A 26,300-nucleotide genomic window follows, 5' to 3' on the forward strand; every position below is an offset into this window, starting at 1 on the left:
AGTTTTTTCTCTTCCCTTCCCACTTTCTGTTTAGCCCTGCAGAAGCCAAGGCCTGCCCTTGGCCTTGATGTTGACCTTTGACCCTTTGCCTCTGCTGACCTCCACCCTCAGTGACCGAGTTCGAGCGGCTCCTGGGAGGCCCTGACAGCCGTGTTGTTTTTCATCATTAGCAGATTCACGCTGGCCTTTCAGATGCACCCTCCTCCCCCAAAACACCCACGCACACACACAAACTTTCCCCTTACTATTAAACATAATGCAATCACACACACTCAGAACAGTAAGGGCCCACCCACCAAGGAAGCAAGGTCAGTACAGAAAACATCATGGGTTCACTGTGTGTGTGTGTGTGTGTGTGTATTTTGGGGTGGAGGATTGTGAAACAGTGGCAGAGAGATTGTGAAGGGGGTCGGGGAGTTAGCAGGAAGAGCCAGTGATAGGGAGCACCCATCCATCACAAGGGATGAACAAGAAGCTGTTTATAAACACTCTATACTGGGAATTTTTTAATGAGATGGTTTCAGTTCCTAAAAGCAGGGCAGAGGGGCTCTCAGAGGTTGGCAGTTCAAATCCCTAGTGCAACCAATAAGCCTCATCCTGGGAAATGTCATGGGGAATTTTTGATATTTTCAATTCTGATGTACGTCGAGACATGTAGCCTAAAAACGCTATTGTTCCCTGGCCTACCTTTTCATGTCTTCCCAATTATTGCCCATCAAATGTCTGTTAATGATTCACCTTCTCAATGACACTTTTTTTCTTTCTGAAAGTAGAAAAAAGAGGATCTTTGCTCGGGTTCCCACATGTCCAACTAAAACACACATCAAGAGCAGCTGTCTGTTTACTCTGTGTGTGTGTATGAGGTTTGAGTCTGGGCTGGACTACAAAAAAGTGAGAGAGTTGGACAAAAGGGAGAGGACATCGGGACGCTCGGGCGCATTAAGAAGGCTTCCATCATCAACGGTGAGTCCACAATCCAGATAACTGCAACATAAACAGAATTGTTCATAAAATATCACAATGAAGTTTTATATTTGTATTTCTTTCTGCTGTACTGATTTCAACGCTCAATTGCCATTTCAATGCAATTCCAGCCAGGATAGATCTGCAATGCATTTCATTACAGATGTTGCTCATGATGGCCAGTTGAGCATGCTGCATTTAGGTCTGTTGCAACTACCATATGACAATTTACATTCCTACTTATGATAGCCAACCCCCCCACCACACTCGCTAACATTCGCTCAGACATAAGCTATCGACTTTACTCATGAACACAGAGGCCACTTTTAAAGTGAGCGTTGGTTTCCTGCGAGGATCAGTAAACAATCCGGGCCGTTATCGAGCTGCAGCTGCCAGCCAGAAGCTCTCTGATAAAGGAGCTGGTTTCATGAAGAAAGAAAACAGGATTTATGATGTGTTGAATTTATCTTCAGGCTTGTTCTCTGAGTGATTCAGGAGTAATGAGTTTAAGTTACTTAAGTTTCCAGAGTTTTAAATGTTGCTGTATTTCTCTGGTGTTCACCACCATGCTCATCATTGTGTCATTGTGTTGAGGAATGTTTCCACAGAAACAAAACTAATTCAACTAAAGCACTAAATTGAACTAACCGTGCCCTAAACATATTTCCCTCCACTTCCTGCTCTTTTTTTAAATGACACTCCTCATGTCATCTTCAGGCTTGTGTCCAACAGTGTGACACCTCAATAAGATCCATGATGACATTTGCACACTCTCAGATATTGTCCCCATCGTTTAGTGTCACTCCCAGCTCTGCTGCCTGCACTCTACTCCCAGAGGTCGGAGTCAGCTTGTTGTGCCTCCTCCTCACATTTTGGGACACAACATCGCTATTAACTGGGAATTAAGAGCCTCTACTTTAGCAATTCAATTAAATGTTTTGCATTCATCAAGATTTCTTTAGCATTATCAAGACACCTAGAACGGATCTGGGGCCGCCCTCCACCAAGGCCAAGTGCTCTATCTCACAATATGTTAGTAAAGTTATTGTATCTGTCCATAATTGTCCACTCCAAACTGTAATGGTCCATTACACCCTCCAAACAAGTATGATGAAATATATGCCATTACCATTCCTTTTATCCAAATCAAAGAACTAACCAAATTGAGAAATCACCTCCATGCCAGGTCATTTAAACAAAATCAAACAAGGTTCCAACTAAAATTAAAGTGAGTTGATGTTAAGTCAGTTATACATTTTTAAGGCCATGCTAACACTGCTAACAACGCCGGTGATTCCCTGATGTTTCCTAAAAATATCTAAAATTAGATTTGGTCAACATATTATAACGTTCAAGGTTCCCAGAGGATGAATCCTACAGACCCCCTGACTTTTCTTCTGGCCCCTCCATAAGGTGGATTGCCATTCAATTCAATTCAATTCAATGCTAACTAAGATGGTGGAAATGGTTAAACAAAACTATGTCAACTTTGTCAATGTTAGACAGTTTGGCTATCATGTTGATGTTCAGCTCAAGGCTGTGATGTATTCTGTATAGGCCTATACATAGACCGAAATATCCGTAGTCTAGTAGAATTACAACACTGAGAAACAGAATAATAACATTACATCAATAAAGCATTGAATTGCTCCTGTAATGCTGTTTACCTTTATCTTTATGTAATCCTAAAACATTCAAAGTATTATATCAATGTAGTTATTAGACATTTGATTCGTCACCATGTGTGTTAAATTCATCCAATCAGTTTGTTTTCGACACATTTAAGCTTGTTTACTTCATTCTCTCTCTCTTAGTTTGTGTTTTTCGCTGACAGAACAATTTATTGATCGTCGAGCACTGTAGTCACATGTGTACCAGTTTACCCTTTGGACACAATCTTTAGAGGAATGACACGGTGCAGTTAGCAACCGAATTCCACTGAGATCGATCGTGAGTACTACATTGAAGGCTGCAGTTTCAGTGGGCCTTCTCACCCCCCCTGCTCTCCCCCGGTAGTTCCTGGCTCCCATAATGAGTCAGTGAAAGCCATGATATGAGGGCGGGAGTACGCCGTTAATCCTCAGTAAGCATGCTGCATGTCAAACAGGCCTGCTCACAGATTTACAGGACAGCGTAGAGGTCTCTCCCCTGTCTCTCCTCTGGTGGTTCAGGTCTCGACTCCTCTCGCTCTGCTCCGGCCTGGTTAACTGTCTGAGGGGGAGGCGGAGGTCCCCGAGCCCCTTAAATCTAAATGCTGTCCAATATTAACTGCAGCACAAACAGAACAGCGGTAAACAAAAGAGCAGAGTAAACACACTCCCGTAGGCTTAGAGGACAAACATGGACACACACACACACACACACACACACACACACACACACACACACACACACACACACACACACACACACACACACACACACACACACACACACACACACACACACACACACACACACACACACACACACACACACACACACACACACACACACACACACAGACACGCACACACATACACACAACCACACAAACGCATTAATGGGATAGTTCAGAATTTCTTAAAGTGGTGTTGTATTAGATAGCTATGAATCCCAACCAAGGTATTAAAGGTGTTTTAACTTTCCTGTATTGTTTTATATATGTTTTTTGCGTGTAAATTGTCCGCAAATGCTCTAATCCAAACGTATCCATTGGACTCCTTTGTTTACTTCCATAATTTATTGACATCACTATGTACCACTCGTGCTGCTATTGGCTAGTGCTTCAACACTGTACGTGATAGGCTAAGGGGCGGGACATCTCCAACACATCTCAAAGCGGTTGACCAATCAGAACCGAACCTCTCAATTAACCAATCAGAGCAGACTGGGCTCTGGTTTTAGACAGAGGGTGAAAAAAGTGGCTGCAGCACAGTATGAGAAAAATAAAGACCTTTTGAATATTAAAAGATGTTAACATGTCACAGTAGACACATACAATGCAAATATGAAGCTGAAAATGAGCAAATTAAGGCCCCTTTGAGTACAGTAGAACAGGAGTACCAGCACATTAGGCAATTTACTGTTCTTTAGGAAGCCCTGAAAAAGCTATACAAATCTATTATAATTCAAGTTTACACTATTACAAATATTTTCAATGTTTTACCTTGCTGACTGGGCGCAAGGGAACTTAAGCCTTACGTGTGCCATCCCTTAAAATCCAACAGAATTCATTGAAAAAACAGTAATTTTAGCAGACCTTACTTATTGCAGCAACATCTGTGTTCTGTGAGGTGAAGTCTCAGGTTTTATAAAAGGAGTTTGATGGCTTTCAAGAGAGAATTAAGGCAAAGTAAAGTGGTGAAAATATTGAAAGTTTAAAGCACATTTAAACTGATATTGATATTTCAGGTGACTGACTATGTTCTGCTTCTGCTCCTCTTTACAGCAGTAGGCTACATTGCTTTGCTCAGCGCTGGTACTCCTGTCTGTTTTTCCAAACTGGGGACATGCCAACTTTCATCCTACCTCATAAAATACATAAAATCATCCAAACCATCCCTTTAAGACTTGTAACTTTTAACAATTGTTTTAATGACGTAAATGATTGTATGTGTCATCAGATTAAATTGTCAAAATGTTCTCCTAGGCCCACTGTTGCACTCTCGGATACATCCAATTAGGCCAAACCTTCACACACTCTGCCCATGAGGGATATGTCTCCCTCCATGCATCCCTGCAGCCTCTTAAGTCTCCGCCAGGTTTAGCTGTTTGGACCAAAGTCCCATCCCTGTCATCCTGGGTGTCCCTACTTTCCCTTTTGTCTAACCCCCTGAGGGGTAGTTAAGACCTCCTCCAGCACATCATCCACCCAGACCTCAACCTCAGCTGCACTCGTCTTCTTTGCTTTTTTTAAAAATAGGCTGGGATATCAGTGTGGACAGCTTAGAGACCTGGACACATCTTGGGGATTGAGGAATGTCTCCCAGACCCTTCATATCTGTGTGAATCCTCTGAGTAATTGTGTGTGTGTGTGTGTGTGTGTGTGTGTGTGTGTGTGTGTGTGTGTGTGTGTGTGTGTGTGTGTGTGTGTGTGTGTGTGTGTGTGTGTGTGTGTGTGTGTGTGTGTGTGTGTGTGTGTGTGTGTGTGTGTGTGTGTGTGTGTGTGTGTGTGTGTGTGTGTGTGTGTGTGTGTGTGTGTGTGTGTGTGTGTGTGTGTGTGTGTGTGTGGAGATAGGTCCCGTATTACTAGCTGGAGAGAGGATCTTCTGTTCAGATGAGAGAGTGGACCGAGTTGGACATGAGTTTTTCGGCAGGGGGCTTTCTCTCCGCCTCGGATGGTTACTGCTCCACAGAGCCGCTCCAGTACTATGGTGAGTCCTCAGTGACACTTCTCTCCCTCCCTCCCTCCCTCCCTCCCTCCTGACTTTATTTTATTTTGCCTTTTACTTTCTCTTCTCCCTCTACTTCCGCTTTTGTCTGCTCTTTTAAAACAAAGTATGTGAAATAGAAACTCTTACAATAATAGATAAGACACTGAAGATGGACTAATTAGGATCTCTTAGTTAGACTGTTGGCGTTTTGACACTGGAAACAGGAAACACTGGATATGCTGTCATGCTTCGAAATGTGTTATGTGCTATCAATGTAACATTTTTAATGCAAAATACTTCCAGTGTTATCAGTCCATGTTCAATTAATTCAAATGAAGTTGTGTCATTGGTAGTTATAGACTTATCTGCACTATCAACAGATGCATCCTCTGTTTTATACTGTTGTCATTTGCTCTCTAACTGCAGATAGTTTTGGTTGAAATGCTCTTTGTTCTTCAGGTATTTACTGTGAATAAATAAATGTTCTATAACCACATTTATATTAAAAAAACACATCTCATCTGTAATGTGCCCATGCCCCTTTGCCCCTGGTTAATCCACAGACCATAGTTTGTATATTAGGGACTATTTCTTCAGTGGAATGTAGTTCCCAAACAAACTGTGAGTGAATTGACCCTAGTCTAAACTGTGAAAATATATTATGTTACTGAACAATATTAATGGCCATTTACAATTTATGGTATCAGAGGTGAGATGCCATTTGTTCTACATCTCAGAAAAAATTACTTTTTTAAAAACACGTGTTGGTTGATTTGCGTCCGATATTGACTTATAGTCCCACGATGTAAAATTTGAACGATGAAAATATCCATTCTTCTTCTCAGAAATGAAAGATTGAGCTCATAGGCAAATCCATTAATTAAATCATTACACTCAGGGTTTTACTGCTTCATCTTGTTCTTGTATGACTAGGGGCCGACCTCCAGATGAGAAGTGAAACATTTGGGGTGCATAAAAGCTGCCTCCTATCTATATTTCAACAAGGGCAAGTCAACCGGTTAGAAGAAAAAGTCCAATTGAATAGAAGTCTATGAGAAAATGACCAAGTTGTAGGGTGACCAGGTGACAACAAATCGCATGTGGGACAAAGAGTGTGTGTGTGTGTAGGACAATGCGGGACATGCTACTGCGATGGTAACGTAAAGTAGTACAATATGACCTCCATCTAACCCTAACAAATTAAAATGTCTATTGAAACTATAGTCTATAAATATGAATTACATTGTTTGCACAAACTATGAAGTAAAGAGCTTAAAAACATTCCGTTTGAATGGACCTGGTCACCCTACCAACTTCTCACTTGATGTTTTTACTTCAGTATACCATTTCCTAAAAAAGGTCAAATTCGAAAGCTTTAACCCGCAGTCCACAAACCAATCAGGGACGTCACAGTGACTTGAGATTATGGTGGCTAATGTTAGCTTAAGCAAACTACGGGTAGATATTGCTGAAAACAGTCTGCTGACATTGTGAATGTTTTTTTACTTTTGTATTTCTACTGTAACATCACATTTGCTCATTTAACATCATACTGGGATTGTCACAAAGTGTTGATTTAAATAAGTGGTTAATTATTTTGTTGCACAATGAGGACGTGACTGCTCTCTCACAGTTGATGAATGAACACCAAGCGTTTATTTACCGCCTTTGAGAACTTGCTGACATGAGGAGAATAGTTTTTGAGGAGGTTCAGCCGGTGTGCATCAGAGGATCTATTTATACTGACATGTATCATCAACAAGTCCCCCTGTTGTCTCCCCTCCCGGACCTTGGAGCAGAGGGAGGCGGAGGGCTATGGGGGGTCGCTTGCTGGTGTTGTTTTGCTCCCTGGTGTGCGTGGGATGGAAGGGAGGCTGAGAAGTGTTTAGACAGTGTTCAAATGGTTTACAAACAGTGTGGAGCACAGCTCTGTCACATGCAGAGAAACCAAGGACCCCCCCAACCGTGGTCCACACAGTCTGCTGAAGACAGGAAACATCTGGAGAGAGAATGACAGAGAGGACAAAAGGAAGGAGTGAGGGGGGTGGTGACAATTACTCAGGGTGTTGATCACTAAATACACTGGTTTCTACTTCTACTCTCTGTCTTTTTATAAAAACACTGGGATCTCAAATCTGAACATTTTAAAGACTAAAGATCGTAAGGGCGATGCTGGCTGTGTTTTTTGGTGAGAAAGTTTCACCAAACATCTTGTGGATATGGGAGAACATATTTCATGTGTTTGGGTGATGAGGAGATAGGCCGGGAACAAGGGATGTGTTGCTTTTTTCTGAAAACGCTGCAACTACAAGAGAGCGAGATATTTCAGAAGTCTAACTGAGACTCGATATTAGAGGGTCAGGAAAATCACCCTGATTCGGACATCGCGACCTTTGTCAGTGTTGCCATTTTGCTGCTAAACCCTTCGTTAATACAGTTGGGAACCATAATTGGGGCGGGAGAGCAAAAGGTTTCGATTAAACAGAAACTTTTTTTTTTTGAAAGGCTAAACCCTAACAAATGGCAATTTAAGCTGAATATTTTGTTGGATAAAACCATGTTTTGTATTTGAATTTGACAGAGGTGGGAAGTAACTAAGTACATTTACTCAAGTACTGTACTTAACTAACATTTTGAGGCACTTGTGCTTTACTTGAGTATTTCTATTTTATGCTACTTTGTACTTTTACTCCACTACATTCATTTAATACATTTATTTAATTTGCAGATTTGGATGAATGATGTGAAATATAATCAACCCTTGCATCAGTCAAAGTAACACTTTAATGCATCAATAGATATAAAACACATCATATATATTATTCTGAAATGGGCCAATCTGCAGAATGACGACTTTTACTTTTGCTACTTTGAAGGGCCCATGTCATGGCCATTTCTACTGATCATAATTCCATTGTTGAGGTCTACTAAAATAGATTTATATTGTGCAATTTTCCAAACTCACATTGGTTTCTCATACAGCATCTCTGTATAGTATGTGTATTCACTCTCTGTCCTAAACGGCTTGTTGGAGCTCCTGCCCCCCCCCCCTGTGAGCCCAGTGTGCTCTGATTGGTCGGGACGTTGCGAGGCTCGTTGCGAGGCTCGTTGCGAGGCTCGTTGAGAGGCTCGTTGCTGCGATCTGCTGCGATCTGCTGCGAGGAGCGGACAGGCTTCCGGGTCGGCGATACAGCGAGAACAAGCGAAACTCATCCTGAGCACACACAAACACTCACAGCCGAAGTAAAAACAATAAGTGCGGCTTAATATTGACTAAGAAAAAGGTTTATAACGCTGTGAGCATGGGTCTGTGGAGAGCATTTCTCCACGATCCCAACTTAGCAGCCCGAAAAACGTTTACCCATTTAAACAGTCGTGGTAGATACCTTGTTTGTTTTAAACATCATAAATACACAAACAACAATGAATACTTACAGGTTGTGTACCCGAATCTCCCGCTTGTCCAAACAAAGTAGGAACAGCATCGTTCTTCAGTGCCCTATGCTGTACATATCCGGCATGAATCGCTGAAGGTTTGGGAAGCTTTGTTTCGTGAAATGCTGGCAGAGGGTGTGGCCTCTGGGTATCCCCACGTCAGAGTAGGAAGTAAATGAGAAATCTCCAAGAGGCGTTTTGGGGCAGCATAGACTGTTATAGTTGTACTCCCTACAGGGTGTACTTTGAGGGTTTTGACTCTGCAGACCGTTTACATGCATAAAAACCTTCATAACACACAAGGGGACGGGTAATAACCGGAAAAGCATGACATGGGACCTTTAAGTAGTACATTTCCACAATTTCTTGTTCAAAGTTGCATACAATAATTGGAATGTGATTTAGGAAAGCTACTGCAGATGTTATTATTGTCATCATGGTTATCTCCCTCAAGCCATACTAGAGACTTGACATGATTTTGACCATTATTACGTTTACATCTGGCTCCTGTGATTCAATCACTTATCACCTTAGCTTCAAAAAGCTAAATGGAGTGTTGGATGGTTTCCCTGTCAAAGCTTAAAGGCACACTTCGACCCTAATTTGACCCCACATTATCAGATTGACATTAGCCCTCATCTTGCCACATGTTCAATCATTTTAACCTCTATCTCCAGCAGTCCTGAGACTCCTGACAGTCAGCTGGCTCTCTGTTTAATCGGCTCCTAACAGATCCCACAGTCGTCCTGGTCCAGCTGCTCTTTCAGAGGCTGCCAGTGGTCACACATGTTTTCTCAAAGGAGACAGGACGAGCAGAAAACAAGCTGCTGATCCACACTCAAAGACGTTTCAGCCCGTCACAACACTGAACATCCACTACAGGGCTGCATGAAACCTCCCAAAAAGGGGATCAAAAAATCCTAAATGGCACTGGGAGCTCTCAGCTGCATCCTGTTGCGGAAAGTTCAAAAGATTTAGAATGATTTTTATTATTTCCCCAAAGAGCCATAGAGGCAGTGAAGTCACACGAGTCACGTAAGAATACATTCCTATGACGCACTTTGTAAAGGCGTTTAGTTGACGCTTGAAATGTTCATTCATGACTCTCGCCATTTCTTTTGTTGTTTTCAGTATGTGTGACCCGTTTGAACTGTTTATGGTGTTGACCAGATTCCACATTTAGGAGACCTGTTGGGTCGTGATGCTCCTTGTGTGTGTTTTATCCAGCTCTCTGTATCATGCTTGCAGTTTGACTAGAAAGCAGTGGCTTCTCTTTGAACAGAAAACACAAGCAAGAGCACATTTACACCCGACTGTCGTCCCGTCACTGGCTTCCTTTATTTTAAGGATTGATTTTAAGTCTTTATTGTTTGCTGACAAATCGATTGCAGGCTGGCTCCAACCTGACCTCCCTCTGGCCTTTTGCAACCACATCAAGGTCACTCAGGTCTGCTGACCAGTTATTTCTGGTTGTGCAAGATCATGATTGAAGCGCAGGGGAGGTCTCTCCCCAGACTCTGAAGAGTTACCTCTGCGTGTAAGGCTGGCTATACGCTGCCTAATGTGTTAACCCTGTCAATATAGACATACATATTCCTTGGGTTTTATTACAGTATGTGCTGCCTTATCACCTTTATTATAATGGTCATGTGTGTAAGGTTGGTTTGTCTGTCTTTCAGCAGGAAAACAGGAAACACTACTAGGTGAGGGTGTTGGAATGAGCCTAGAAATAACTCATTACATTTTAGAACCGATAAATCATGGGCCAGATGCACACAATCTTTTTTCCCTTTCAGAAATGGCCTCAGACCTTCTCGTTCTTTATTTAAATGTAACTAGTCTTTTGTCTTAAAGTGGTCACTGTGTGTTTCATTTGTTATTTTCTAAGGGATTCTTTTATTTTTTGGTTTTGGCCATAACTGAAAGTTCCTTTACATGTGGTCTTTAAATGTCAGATCACTATCAGGCTGCCTAAAAATGGTTGCAAGCGTCCTTGCTGGAAAAACTGAATCAGATCACAAAGATACAAACAAAATACCAAGAGCTCATTTGAGTTTGTAGCTTTACAACGTTTATTCATTTCTAAAACTTTATCTTTCCATGTCAGACATGCTGGCGGACCCTATGGGCTACCCCCTGCAGGACCCTGACCTCCAGCTGCTCCCTTACAGCCAACAACAGTACAGCCCTGTCAACATGCCCTTCTCCCTCTATGGCTCTCCACCTTCCTCCACCTCCTCTCCCTCCTCTTCCTCTTCCTCCTCACAGCCCTGCCACCTCCCCTACCACTACAGTCATCATTGTCTGGAGGCCCCCTGTGACCCCAGCCCGGAGCCCCACTATAGGGGCCTCGCTCAGGGGCTCGGAGCGGTGGGACTGCCCCTGGGGCGGAGGACGCGGGTGGGGTGTGGAGGGAAGGGCAGAGGCCAGGAGGAGCTGTGTGTGGTGTGTGGAGACAAAGCGTCAGGGTATCACTACAACGCTCTGACCTGCGAGGGGTGTAAAGGTAGTTCTCACGTTTTTATGCTGTTTTTTTTCTTTTCTGAAAGGTTTTTTTTTTTAACCTCGCCCTCTTTCCTTGTCTTGACTTGCAGGTTTCTTTAGGCGTAGTGTAACCAAAAAGGCGGTGTATCACTGTAAGAGTGGTGGTGGCTGTGAGATGGACATGTACATGAGGAGGAAGTGCCAAGACTGTCGGCTCAGGAAGTGCTGCGCTGTGGGAATGCTGGCTGAGTGTAAGCAAGCACCATTGCCCTTTTAATATGTGAAATTAAATATTCAACTTTATGTTATAAAAGAAAGAAATAATATGTCCTTAAACAATATGTTTTTATTTAACTCAAAATGCCCATTTTCTTCTCAGGCCTTCTGACGGAGGTGCAGTGCCAGTCCAAGCGGCTGAGGAAAGGAGGGAAGGGCAGAGGACAGGAGGAAGAGGAGAGCCCAGAGAGCAGGAGGGTCAGCTCCACCAGCAGGCTACCTGGACAGGTAGAGAGCAGGACTCACTCTGATTGGATGGTTGCCATTTCTTTTCATGCTAGCTTCATAGCCCTACGGATCACAGTGTTGTTCTGTCAATTGGAGAATTCTGGTCCAGACTGAAATTGGGCAACAGTTCCTGGAGGGACTGCTATGCCACTTTGTACAGACATTCATGGTCCCCAGAGAATATATAATACTGACTTTGGTTATCCCCTTTTTTACTTTCTTTCTTTACATTTTGGAATTCAAACTCCTAAAAGCTCCTAAAAGAAGTCTATATCATTTTTGTAGCCAAAATGCTCCGATCCTTAAAAACCATTCCACTGGAAACTTTTTAAATGGTTTGATCCCATGGCCATTGCAACAAATATTCATGCATTATATTGTATAGTGCTTTGATCTTGAGTCCTGGCTTCATAATTGTATTGTTGTTGTTACTGTTTTCCCTCAGATTTTTATTTTATTGATCTGATGGAAAACACATTATGGCCATAAGCAGTCTTGCTCATTGATTCACAACATGTGCCTACAACGGCCTGATACATAAGCATAGAAGCCGCAGGCAGAAAAGCTATGGCTCTTGGCAAATGTATATTGTTTCAGAGTATTTCCTCAAATCGCCCAGCCCCTGTTGGTTAAACAGTCGGATTGTCATATGTTTTTTAGTTATCAAATGATAAAGTTGGTTGTTTGTTAAGTGGTTGGTTGCCTGCCGACAACATCTTTGGTTATTTAAATGGTTCAAAATATGATCACATTTTTTTTTTTATGGTTTGAGTATATTTGGCCAACATGTTGTTTTGTTACATCTCTAATTGGTTTGTTGGATAGGTAATTTGATTAATCAAATACCAGTTGTATAGCTGGTTGGATGATCAAGCACACCTGTATAAGACAATGGTAAACTCCCCTTCCCCTTAAGGTGGTCAGATTTAAACAACATCATTTAGCTATTTCGTTTAATGGTCATTTGTTAACTTTGTTTTTGCTCCAGGCTTTGTCTGCCAGTTTAACCCGAGAACAGAAGTACATTGTGGACCGGTTGGCGGAGGCCCATCGACTGTACAGAGCACAGGACACCAGCGACTGCAGGGTGGGTCACACATATGTGGAACAATCATGTGTACATCTGAAAGCTAAAAGAGATATATCTTCATGTTGGTCGATCTTGTGCTCTGTGCTCAGTTTGAATGGCCATGTACAGAAGAAATGGAGGGCTTGTCTGATTTCATATCTCCCCACATGCAAAGACTGCTACAGTTTGCCAGGACAGTGCCAGGTAAGGTGGAGAACATCTATATAAAGTATATTTTAATACAATAAATACATATGTTTATAATATTAATATAGTCTTTTATTAATGGGAAATATTCTCAAAGGAAAAGGACACTCAAATGTCAAAGAGTTTAGTAGGAATTTATCACATTCTTTAATAAATGATACAATCCTGTAACCATAAAACACACAAAATCCACATTTAAAAACAAATCATGGTGTTCCCCTCACAGGTTTTGATCTCCTGGATTTTTCGGACCAGAGATCTCTGTTGTCTGTCTCTTCATTGGAGGTCATGTTCCTGCTCTCCGCTCAGCTGTTCTCCCACAACCCAGCATTCCCCAGTCCAGGTGAACAAAGACCAACACACACACACCTCTATGATTCCCACTTGTCTACGGAAGCCCTGAGGGACAAAACAAGGATTTTTAAAATTGAAACAGGGGGAAATAAAGTTATTTTACTTGAATCTAGTTAAAAAGTGACTTGTTTATATGATTTGAGCAAAAACAGATTGGATAAAAAATTGGCTGGTGACATTTTTAAATTGTCAGGATTCTTTTATAAAGTGTTTGTCGTTGTAATACTCATTTTGTTATGTTAACTAACTTTAGGTTGTTCTTTGGCAAGGAATGCATTTGAATAAGCATTAATTAGCCATAAGCATTACCTCAAAAGACAAATGGACAATGAAACTAGCCGTTAGTGTTACCAAGGTGGTGTACTTCAGCCTCCTCTGCGCGAAAGGAGCATTACAACAACACTTAAAATACATTTTTACCTGGCAAAACATTTATATATAAACATACCACCTATTTTGTAGATTAAATAAAAAGATGATCTTGGAAAAACCCTTTTATTTTCCCATAAAACAGAAATGACAACAATAAGATCAGACTTAAAAAATGGAAAAAATAAAATGTCATAGCTTTGTGGCTTCCAAACACTGCATTGAATTTTTTTTACTATTTTTCTCTTTCATCAGCCCTGCAGATTTTTAGTATGTCATCACACAACTGGCTGAGAAATGTAGAGTCAAAGGAAAACGTCCACAGTAGGATGCTGCCAGTCAACTCAGGTATATGCAGACTCACTCAGAAAACATCTTAAAGGTTGGAAATTAAATACAGTTAAATTAAACAATATCCCATTTCCTGGTGTGAACAGGATGCAGTGAGGATCTCCTCGGGCCCGTTCTCAACTTCTTCCACAGCATGGCAGCGCTGCGGGTGACGGAGGCAGAGTACTCCCTGCTCACTGCGACAGCTCTGCTCTGCTCAGGTCAGACCAGAAACTCCCTCTGAAGGAAACTCTGGGATTTTAGCCTTTGCAGACCATTTACATGCACACACTATAAGGAAGGGAAAACCCAAAAGCATACAAGCGCCTCTTTAAGTCTGTAGGATACCTTTTGTAAGCTCTGCCATTCCACAACACTTAGAGTGGTATTTTGATCATAGTGGTTTTCGCCTCCTATGATTTGCACAGTCAATATGTTTGCGATTCTGATGACATTCTGATTAATTGCTCCAAATAACACAAATTATAATAATTCAAATGAAGTGAAAATGAAACCTTCCTTTACCAGCTGCAACTTTAAAATGATTACATTAATGCATCACTTCTATTATACAATATTTATTTATTAATCATAGGGTTTTTAATTCTGAATTGAATACTTTTACTTCCGTTTGTACGGTGGCCCTGAAGTGCAAGACACCACAGCATTTCAGAAAACACCACAGCATTTCACATTGGACGGAAAGGGTATTCCTTTAGGGAGAACACTTCTTGTTTGTGATTGGACAGAGCCAGCCAGAGAAGCACTGCTGTGATTGGTTGTTTTTGCTGCCAGTCAAGAAATGACCCTTCGTGATTGGTCAACACCCGACAGCGAAATATGTCCCAACCATGGTCCCACAACGTATGGTCCCAACACATCAGCTGTTAGCACACACTCAGATCTCACAGCTCCTCATATCTGTTCAGAAACTGGACAAAAGTTAAACATTTACAAACCACAGACTGTCTATGTCATGGCGAATACAGTCGCTGCTTTATTTATGTCTGTATGATGTTGTTGTGAGTGTGGACGGAGCAGCTACAGGTTAGTTTAGCCTGATGAATCCGATTCAGAAAACACGCATTTTAAAAGCTTTTCGCCTGCCGTCTTGTCTGCAGACTTGTCAAAGCGTTAATTCATGGTTTTTACTAACTGCTATCAGTATGTAGTTACTTCGGCATCACTTTGAAACGTGTATTACAATTAAATCACGGTCAAATATGTTCATTTTGTTGTAGGATTTACATGGAGATATGCCCCGTCCCCTCTCCAGCGCCTCTTGTTTGAATGACAGCATTGACAGGAGCAAACACAGCTGACAGCCGCGGTGAAACTCGAGCGATTAGAGCGATGCGAATATTGGGTGGTCTACCATAGTATTTATATGGAGATAAGCCCCTTAAAAACCATGAGTTAATAAAGCATTAATTCTGTATTTACTCCTGTCATTCAAACAAGACGCTGGAGAGGGGGCGGGCCGTATCTCCATGTAAATCGGAATCGGATCCATCAGGCTAAACTAACCTGCTGCTCCGTCCACATTCACAACAACGTCATACAGACATAAATAAAGCAGCGACTGTATTCACCGTGACATAGACAGTCTGTGGTTTGTACATGTTTAACTTTTGTCCAGTTTCTGAACAGATATGAGGAGCTGTGAGCTCTGAGTGTGTGCTAACAGCTGAGCTAACGGCTGATGTGTTGGGCTAATCACGAAGCGTCATTTATTGACTGGCAGCAAAAACAACCAATCACAGCAGTGCTTCTCTGGCTGGCTCTGTCCAATCACAAACAAGAAGTGTTCTCCCTAAAGGAATACCCTTTCCGTCCAATGTGAAATGCTGTGGTGTTTTCTGAAATGCTGTAGTGTTTTGTGAAATGCTGTGGTGTTTTCTGAAATGCTGTGGTGTTTTGTGAAATGCTGTAGTGTTTTGTGAAATGCTGTGGTGTTTTCTGAAATGCTGTGGTGTCTTGCACTTCAGGGCCACCGTACATTTGTTTATGTACATTTTGATCCAAATACTTTTTGAATGCAGGACTTTTACTATATTCTTTAAATTCAATTTTAAAAGGTCTAAGTACTTCTTCCACAACTGGTGACCGTAGACTTCATCAAGGCCTAAAATGGCTCTGCTGCTATTTTAAAAGCCTCACAACTCACAACTGGGAAAAATACAAATTTGTACCATAGGTTAAAGGTGGGGTAGGTAAGTTTGAGAAACCGGCTTGAGATACACTTTTTGTTATATTCCATGGAATGCTCTTAACATATCGCTGGTGTCTTATTTTTCTTTTGTTTAGCTTTCTAGCCCCTCATGCTATAATCATGTGTATTTTCTCCATTCCTGTTTATGTGTCTTCTCGCAATTATCACTGGCCCCGTGTATCTCCTAATCGCTATAACCGGCCCGCTCTCGTCTATCCCACGTGCTCCACTGAGATCCAGCATCTAGTTTCAGGTGGCCTGTGGAACTGCCAGTCAGCTGTTCCTAAGGCTGACTTCATCTCTGGCTATGCTTCCCTGCAGTCCCTGGATTTCCTTGCTCTCACTGAGACCTGGATTACTCCATCCAACACATCCACCCCAGCAGCTCTCTCCACAGCATATTCCTTCTCCCATACACCCAGACCCACTGGCAGAGGAGGTGGCACTGGTCTCCTGCTCTCTCCCAAATGGAGCTTTTCCCTCTTCAAGCTACCTAACTTCACTCCTTCCACCTTTGAATTCCATGCCGTCACAGTAACCCATCCTATACAACTAACCATTGTTGTTCTCTACCGTCCACCAGGCGCCTTGGGGGACTTCTTGGAGGAATTAGATAATCTCCTCTCACACATCCCTGAAACTGGCCCTCCCGCTGTACTTCTCGGAGACTTCAACCTCCAGACGGGGAAGATAGACGAACTAACATCTCTGTTAACCACCTTTGCTTTCTCACTGTCTCCGTCTCCACCGACTCATAAAGCTGGCAATGTCCTTGATCTCATATTCTCAAGGCACTGCGCTACTTCTAACCTCTCTGTAAACCCGCTCCACACCTCCGATCACTTCTTCATTTCATTCTCTTTACCCCTTTCCAAACATAACAAACTAATCTCTTCACATCCTGCACTTGTCCGCTGTAACCTCCGTTCCCTCTCCCCCTCTACCTTTGCCTCCTCGGTGCTCTCAGCCCTCCCTTCCTCCGACTCGTTCCAACTCCTGCCTCCAAACTCTGCTGCAGAAACTCTCCTCTCTACTCTCTCATTCTCTCTGGACTCTCTCTGTCCTCTCACATCTCGGCAGGCTCGTCAGTCCCCTCCTGCTCCCTGGCTAAATGACGCACTGCGTGCTAATAAAACCGTCCTTCGGGCAGCAGAGCGGAAATGGTGGAAATCCAAACACCGTGACGACCTCCTAATCTATCAGGCTCTCCTCTCCTCTTTCTCTGCTTCGATCTCTCAGGCAAAAAGCACTTTCTTTCAAGATAAGATCCAATCTTCCTATTCCAATCCTAAAAAACTATTTTCCATCTTCTCCACCCTCTTGGACCCCCCCCAAAGCCCCTTCCCCCTCCTCCCTTCTGTCAAGCGACTTTGTTAACCACTTTGAAAAAAAGGTTGATGATATTCGCTCTTCTTTTTCTGACTCACCTTTACTCACCGCCGGATCACCTGAGCCACCTTCAACCGGCACACTAACCTCCTTTTCCCCTCTCTCTCCAAGTGAGGTTCTTACCCTCATTACCTCTGCCCGCCCTACCACCTGTCCTCTGGACCCTATCCCTTCAAATCTCCTTCAGACTATCGCTCCTGATATTCTACCGTTTCTCACCCATTTCATCAACACTTCTCTAACTTCTGGTCACTTTCCAAACAGTCTCAAGGAGGCAAGAGTAATCCCTCTCCTGAAGAAACCCACTCTTGACCCGTCTGATGTTATAAACTACAGGCCTGTCTCTCTCCTCCCGTTCCTGTCTAAAACACTTGAACGCGCTGTCTTTAAACAACTCTCCTGTTATCTCCATCAGAACAACCTTCTGGATCCGCACCAGTCTGTTTTCAAGGCAGGTCACTCCACAGAAACTGCCCTCCTTGCTGTCACTGAGGAACTGCACACTGCTAAAGCAGCCTCCCTCTCCTCTGTCATCATCCTGTTGGACCTGTCTGCTGCATTCGATGGTGAACCATCAGATCCTCCTTCGCACTCTCCAAGAACTTGGAGTATCAGGCTCTGCACTTTCCCTCCTCACCTCATACCTCAAAGACCGCACCTACAGGGTTACTTGGAGAGGGTCTGAGTCCGACCCTTGTCAATTAACTACAGGGGTCCCTCAGGGCTCTGTTCTTGGTCCTCTCCTCTTCTCCCTGTACACAAACTCGCTCGGATCTGTCATTAGCCCGCATGGTTTTTCATACCACTGCTACGCTGACGACACCCAATTAATTCTGTCCTTTCCCCGCTCAGAGACCCAGGTCGTCGCACGCATCTCTGCTTGTTTAGCTGACATCTCTCAGTGGATGTCCGCTCATCGTCTCAAGCTCAACCTTGACAAAACTGAACTGCTTTTCCTTCCGGGAAAAGATTGTCCCTCTCTTGACCTAACTATCAACATCGGCCCCTCTGTTGTTTCCCCGACTCAGACTGCAAGGAATCTGGGTGTGATCCTAGATAACAACCTGTCGTTTACTGCAAACATCGCTGCTACAACCCGCTGCTGCAGATACACGCTTTTCAACATCAGGAAGATACGCCCCCAGCTGACCCAGAAATCGACGCAGGTTCTGGTCCAGGCTCTCGTCACTTCACGCCTAGACTACTGCAACTCCCTCCTGGCTGGTCTACCTGCATGTGCCATCCGACCTCTGCAGCTCATTCAGAATGCAGCGGCTCGTCTGGTCTTCAACCTTCCAAAATGTTCCCACACCACGCCGCTCCTCCGCTCCCTTCACTGGCTTCCGGTAACTGCTAGAATTCACTTCAAGACACTGGTACTTGCGTACCATGCTGCGAATGGATCTGGCCCTTCCTACATCCAGGACATGGTTAAACCGTACACCCCAGCACGTGCTCTACGCTCTGCATCAGCCAAACGGCTCGCTGCACCCTCGCTGCGAGGGGGACCCAAGTTCCCATCAGCAAAAACACGTGGGTTTGCTATCCTGGCTCCAAAATGATGGAATGAGCTCCCCATTGAAATCAGGACCGCAGAAAGCTTACACACCTTCCGGCGCAGACTGAAAACTCATCTCTTTCGACTCCACTTTGAGCGATAGAATGACTAACAAAGAACTGCTAACAGAGCACTTATATACTAATAAAGGACTGGCTTATCTAAAGCCAGTTGAGTAGCACTTGAAACGATTGGCTCTTTGAAACCTGATGTTCTTATATGATTCTGTTTTCTTCAAGGTTGTGTCTTCCTGGTCGAATGTACTTATTGTAAGTCGCTTTGGATAAAAGCGTCAGCTAAATGCAATGTAATGTAATGTAATGTAATCCCGATAGCAATGAATAGGCTTGTTTGAGACACATTGCGGCTCGCCTCGAAAGTAGACGAGAGTAGCCGATCGCAGCCGGGGGAGGTGTCAAAAAGCTCGTCTTAAATCGGACAGCTCGGACTCGGAGTCGGCTTGACTGGCTGGGTTTGCAATGGCGGAAATTGATTTAATCTTGCCATTTTAAATGATGTATTCAATAAATAAGGTTAAACCAAATCATTACATTACAATAGATTTTATTTTAATGATTTGGTTTAACTTAAAGAGCTTTTAAGAGTCAGAGCTGGTTGATGTCGCCAGGGAAAAGAAAGTTTGGGGCTCTCTGCTGGAACTGCTACCCCCGCGACCCGACCACGGATAAGCGGGAGAAGATGGATGGATGGATGGGTTTAACTTAAAGAGAAACTTTATTGTTATTGCCAGTGATGTACCTGAACGCGTTCAATGAACGATCGTTCATGAACGCGTTCATATTTTGGGCGAACGTGAACTGAACGTACTGTATTTCCGCTAGATGAACGTAATTGAGAACGCGTTCATTCTCAGCGGTGTATAACGGCGTTCAAAAGTGCGTTCATTCTCAGCACTGTATTATAACGGCGTTCAAACGTGTACCAGATTTCATATGCCTTTCAGCCGAAAACCCAGTTAAAACACACCGTAAACAGGCTTCAAAATAATGCGGAAAACCACCCAATTTGGCAACAGCAAGCTGCCTGTGACGCGTACGCGCCTGTCACCCCTGGCTGTCGCACTAAAATATAAATATACTAAATATATCAGACTCCTCACAACAAACAATGTGGAACCGCGGAACCGGCGAGCATTGAATGAATGAATGAATGAATTAGTATGGACGAAGCCGAGAGCAGCTGCAGCAGCACTCGCTCAGAGTGAGACTCTACGGCAGGGGTGGGGAACCTCCGGCCTCCGGGCCGTATACGGCCCGCGAGACAATTTGGTACGGCCCTCGAGGTAATTTATAAACACACGCAAAAAATAAAAAAATGAAAGAAATCTAGACCGCAAAATAATTAAACAAGGAAGTGCCTGTTTTTCCTGGCCAAGATCAGGGTCCTTGAACACAACACGAGCCTAACGTGTCATCACGTGGTATATGTCTCGACTGACAGGGGTGCAGTTCTGACGGAGAGCACCAGAACGCCACTTCAGAAATGGCAGAAAGTCCATACACATGCCGCAGTTTCTGCGTGTCTGTGTCTTTAGTTGAAAGCCCAGTGGCGATCTGCTCATCTGTCATACAGTCAATAACTTTGTTGTTATCATTAGCATCTGGTTAGCTAGCTATGCTAACGAATATAAGAAGCTTTGTCTACAACCAGTGAGGTAAAGGCACATCTTTATATGATCATTATAGTTATAAAAAAAATAAGAGAATAAAGTAAACAGGTATAAAATACTATATGATAGTTATTAATAAAGAAGAATACAGTTTGAAAGGGGAGTGATTTGTCAAATATCCATAAATTAAAAGAAAATCTGCTTACAGTTGTGTTTGGGTGTTGAGAGATGTGTCCATAGCTCTCCTAATGTTGCTCTCAAAGTGCACCAGATTGATGCTTTTAACTTCAACATTTAAAAAAAATCTTCCCAAGGGAGCATGCCCCCCGGATCCCCCTAGAGGAGGTTAGGTCCCCCCCCCCCCCCCCCCACTTAAATCATGTTCACATGAATAGGAAACTAAATACATTTGCACACATCTTGTGTCCATATCTTTCTGTTTTGGTGGTCACGCCACACCGTGCACGTGCATGCATACGCGAGTCATGGTGAGATATCTGGATTAAGAGGTTGCTTTTTCTTTGCACAGAATGAAATGAATGGGCTGTGATTTTAGTTTTTTTAAGCAGAGGTCAATAACTTGTACGGCCCTCTGAGGATATTGTAAAAATTGAAATGGCCCATTAACATCGTACAGGAGACAAATAATAGCTCGCAGCAACATATTGAAAAAAGAACTATGAACTATAAATTAGTTCATTTTTGAAACCATGAACTTTAGTTCAACATTTTGAATTATGAACTATGAACTGAACTAGTTCATTTTAAAATGTGTGAACTGTGAACTGAACTAGTTCATGTAGAAAGTGAACTTTCCCAACACTGGTTATTGCACATATTACAGGTACTGAGACAACGAAATGCAGTTTAGCTTCTAACCAGGTGCAACAAGCAGTGAAGTGGAAAGTAATGTACACAATCTACAGAATAACATATAGAATGAATTGAATGATGAATAAACAGTGGGGTATGAATACACTAGATATCAGCCTGTGAGCAGTATGAACAGTGTGTATGAATATGCAAAGATATATAAAGTATGAAAACGGTAAGCAGTATAGTATAAAATATATAGATATTAATTTCATGATGATAAACATTGTGGAACAATGATGAAAAATGGGAATGGATGTGGCAACGTAAAACTGACACAAAACAACAACAAACTTTTGCCAGCCAATTGGAGAGTTTCATCAGCAGCACGTGGTAAAAACCACCAATGAGCGCTCAGCTCGAGATACCAGCGAGCCGTTTCCCATCAAGCATTTCGCTTCCGCAGCAACTGCGCCAACTCGCCTCGCCTCGCTCTCAAGGCTGCGGGCGTCTTTGTCCCGCGAGATTTCAAAGTCTCATGTGGGCGAGACTCCAGAGCAAGTCGGACAAAATGACTAACCATCATGCAACGCACTAGCAAGACGTTGATCGCAACTGCGCAGGTCTTGCTTGTCTCAAACAAGCCTAATATCTTAAGTGCTTTGACAAAAAATCCATAAAATAGTACTGTAAAAAGCACGACCAATCATTTTAGCCGGCCCGGCTAAAATAACTGGATGGCCTACCTGCCTGTCAGTCTTCCATCTGTGCACAAACTTATCTCGTGCCCTCATTGGTCATGTGCACGTTCGTGTGTGTTGGAGGAGGGGCTCTGTAAGGAAGAGGCATATTTTTTCATGGGAGCCTGCCTGCAGACCTCCACTCTCAGGACAGTTCCGGTGCAGACCTCCAGGACCATTCCCAAACCGCCCCCTACACCCTACCCCTCCGTTTGCGCGTTCACGCGGAGGGTCCGCCATATTGAGGGCTGTTCCAAAGCAACGAGTGTGGAGGGGGAGTGGGCTATCAAAACAGCGAGTCTGCAGCGGTGCTGACTTGAGACCGGTCTCTACCTAACCGGAAACACGCTGTTTACAAGTAGTTCCAGCAAACATCCACTGATAAATTGCGTTGTTAACAACCTCTTGATAACCTCATATGTTTTTAACTTAGGATCATACCTGTGTTTAGTCTAGAAAAAGGTAAATGTGTGCATTTTATTATAAAGTTGTGTATATTTACAGACCATTGCAAAAAATAAGAAGCTTATAAACATCAGGTTTAAAACTAAAAGAGCTTTGAAACACAATGAAAGATGTTTGGAGTTTTATTTGAGTTATTCATTTAAACTTTTGGTCTAAGAGATGCTGATTTGAACCCGTTGTTACATACAGTTACGGCATTTCCTGTTTCTGCCGTAGAGAGGGGAGGCCGTCCCAAAGCTTGCTGCTGTATTTACTCCCTCCATCTGACAGGAGGGAGCCTCGTTGAGCTGCGAGTGTGGCTACAGACGGAGTTCACTCCATCACGGAGGGGTAGGGTCGAGGGAGTGGTTTGGGATTGGGCCCCAGGCTGAAGTCGAATAGTCCATTTAGCTTAGGAACCTTCCTAAAGGAGTGAAATGACCCGGAAGTCCCTCAGTCCCATGATAAGTGCCGTTCGAATTGTCTAGAATGATGAGAATGATAGGAAAGGAGGTTTCAAACTTCCTTTATAACCTCCTTTAGCTTAGGAACCACTGGACCTCCCTAACCGACAGGAGAAGCGAAAATGCTGCCCCACAATGCCTTGCAGTCGCAGCATTTGCCGTCACTCAACAGTCGGCCGTTCACGGAAACAACCGATTATGACCGAGAAATGATATCATGAAAGTTACGGTGCTTATTAAGCATTTTAAAACATAGGTGGTAAGTTGGCAAAGTGCTTTGTTTTGAACGTTCATCAGTATTATAATCAAAAAGAGAAATATGAACGTTAGTTTTTACTGAAATGATCAAATAAAGTCAACATTTCACAGTCTTTACTGAGCTGTGTGGAGTTTGTTCAACTTTTAAAAGATGGTTGAATGGTGATATACACAGTGATAGATGTTAAGGACTAACGTTTATAATAAATACATTTGTATTGATTTTAAGATCTTTTCATAGTTCATACAATCTATGGGATCATTAGTATTAATGTGGACCGGAGGGAGAGGGTGACGAGCATAAGTTTCACTTTCCTTTTTTATTTCAATTCCAGCTTTGGTCCTGAAGAATATGTTTCTCTGTTGTCCACGTTCATAAAGCAAAGCAGCAGCATCAGAGCACGGTGCAGAGTCTCTAGATGAGTTTACAGTAGTCCCTCGTTCTTATTGAACATCCATGTTGTAGTCCGCTGTATAGAAAACTGTGGTTTCCATGGTTTCCCCACAGCAGCAGACGCACATTCATGACGTCCGCTGGCGCATCATAAACACGTCGGATAGTGAAAGTGCATTCGGATTCTCTAAAGTACCGCAGTCTCTTCTCCTAAGTCCTTTTGAATTCTCCTATCCACTATCCCTTAACCCCGTGACGTTTCACTCAGAGGTCAAGGAATAGACGATAGGGTTAGAACTTAGGAGCTGATCTTTGGACTATTCGACTGCAGCCCCAATCCAAGCCCTCAGGAAGTGCGCCGGACTCAGATGGAAATATTCGTGCTGGCCGAACGGCGGTACTGCACATCCGTTTGGTTGCCAGGCCCAGAAACACTTTTTCCCATTGACTTACATGGGGAAAGAGTGGTCTGTAACTCGTTGGATAATTTTTTTTAAACTAAATAAACAACCAGTATGAACACTTGTATAGCCCTTATTAAAAACATTCGTTCCTCAAGTTGTAAAAATGTGCTAATAACGTTATTCTGAGAGTTATTTCCCTCGGCATTATGAACGCGCATCTAACCCACGGGACCGCGCTGCCCGGCACGTTCATGTTACGTGTTCAGCACTACATGAGTTTCTCTTTACCCATGGATGCACAATAACAACGGACCCATATCGCCTTACGGCCCGTCCACACAGCGGCGTGCGTTGACGCTTGCCGGTGGGCGTGTCTGAAACTCGACCAACAACCAATCACATGAATCTCCCGCCCCTGACACACAAGCAGCGGTTTGATTGGCTAGAGCTTGTACTGGCATATGATTCGATTGGCTGACGCTTCTGCCGAGGCGTCAAAAGTTGAACATTGCTCAACTTTTGCAGCGAGCCACGCCAGCGACGCTCCGCGTCGCTTCCCACGATGCATTTCGGCTAAAAGTGACGTCACCCCATTCAAAGTGAATGGGGAAGCGTCAACGCATGCCGCTGTGTGGACGGGCCGTTACTGCCAGCCCACGGAGCTGTAATAATGGATATATTGCACATGTTTGCTGTAATTCATCATTTGTAAAATATTATACTACATGGGCTGTATGATGTAAATCTTGTACCGTAAATGTTGTATTAAATAAAGTTAATATTACCGACGTAGATTAACGTTCCTGTAGCTTCTTATATATATATATATATATATATATATATATATACAGTGCAATAATTCTTTCATGCTAAATGAAGCTCTGTTGGATATCACTAGATCCTGTTACAGCATAATAGAAGTACATAACGATTGATGTGTACATTCGCATAATTACTAGCTAGCCGCTAGCTGCTAACTGCATAATAACAAACCATTACCATGCTGTCATGAGCGCACAGTGCTGTTACGTGTACGCAAATTGACGTGCTTGATGTGAACGAGCATGTTGGTTAAAGTTGCGCATGCGCTATGAGCGCACATACGGGTACTTCTCAGGCATGCCGGGTAATCTGTGACGTTTCACTCTCTCAAAAGTTGGGCCATTTTATCATCATGCGCTAATGAGCAACTCTCATAGGAATGAATGAGGCCCCCCCTCCCACGCTGTATCCAGTTTTTATTATACATCCATGCCCCAGTCTCAGGACACCTCCACTGTCAGTACAGGAAGTGACGATTCTGACGCGTTTTTTTCCCCGCCCACCGAAGGACTCGTTTGATGGAAGTTTTCAAATCACAATGGAGAATGGTCGGACTTGGTCAAGCCCTTTTGACCCCCCCAGCCTGGTTCTCGTAAAAGTGTTTCGCTCAAATGACACCATGGAGGAATGTAACGGGAGTTGACAGGGGACTCTGCCCGCCTCACGAGTGCCTATTTTCGGACACTTTTTTTCACTTTTCCCCGGTTTTATTATTTTTTTGGCTATTTCACCCGGTTTCTACCGGGGACATTGCCCGGTCTCGGGTGTGCCCCCACGGACTTCCCCCACTCTGCGTGTCTCTTCCTTCCCGACCCGGCCGATATGAAGCGTGACCAAGACGCACCGTCCAGGGGTCCCACGGGTCCCGCAGCAGGGTGGAGGTTCCCAGCTGGAACCTCCCCATCTCCGCCGCGGTGCACCCGGCAAACACGGTTGTTTCTCGAACCTTCCACTGTTGTCTAGTGGGTGTAACTAAAATACAAGATGTCGTATTTATATATATAAATAAATATATATCTATGCTATAGAAAAAATATATCTATGATATAGATAATAAGTGTCAGTACGATTTTATTTTGTATTTGCGTGCATTTCCTGTTTG

At 43.3% G+C, this 26,300-nt stretch overlaps 1 protein-coding gene across 1 annotated transcript in view; it reads left to right on the top strand.

Moving 5' to 3' along the window:
* Positions 1–821: 821 nt before the first annotated feature.
* Positions 822–26,300, top strand: part of nr1h5 (nuclear receptor subfamily 1, group H, member 5) — a 29,632-nt gene continuing 4,153 nt past the window's right edge. Inside the window, exons 1-10 of the mRNA XM_034086146.2 lie at positions 822–963; positions 5,183–5,318; positions 10,861–11,259; positions 11,348–11,488; positions 11,617–11,741; positions 12,730–12,828; positions 12,921–13,014; positions 13,244–13,360; positions 13,996–14,088; positions 14,178–14,291. Coding sequence (XP_033942037.1) covers positions 5,222–5,318; positions 10,861–11,259; positions 11,348–11,488; positions 11,617–11,741; positions 12,730–12,828; positions 12,921–13,014; positions 13,244–13,360; positions 13,996–14,088; positions 14,178–14,291 — 1,279 coding nt within the window. The 5' untranslated portion in view covers positions 822–963; positions 5,183–5,221. The remainder of the gene's footprint in view (positions 964–5,182; positions 5,319–10,860; positions 11,260–11,347; positions 11,489–11,616; positions 11,742–12,729; positions 12,829–12,920; positions 13,015–13,243; positions 13,361–13,995; positions 14,089–14,177; positions 14,292–26,300) is intronic.

The sequence above is a fragment of the Pseudochaenichthys georgianus genome, chromosome 7 (genome assembly GCF_902827115.2).
Source record: "Pseudochaenichthys georgianus chromosome 7, fPseGeo1.2, whole genome shotgun sequence".
Lineage (NCBI taxonomy): Eukaryota > Metazoa > Chordata > Actinopteri > Perciformes > Channichthyidae > Pseudochaenichthys > Pseudochaenichthys georgianus.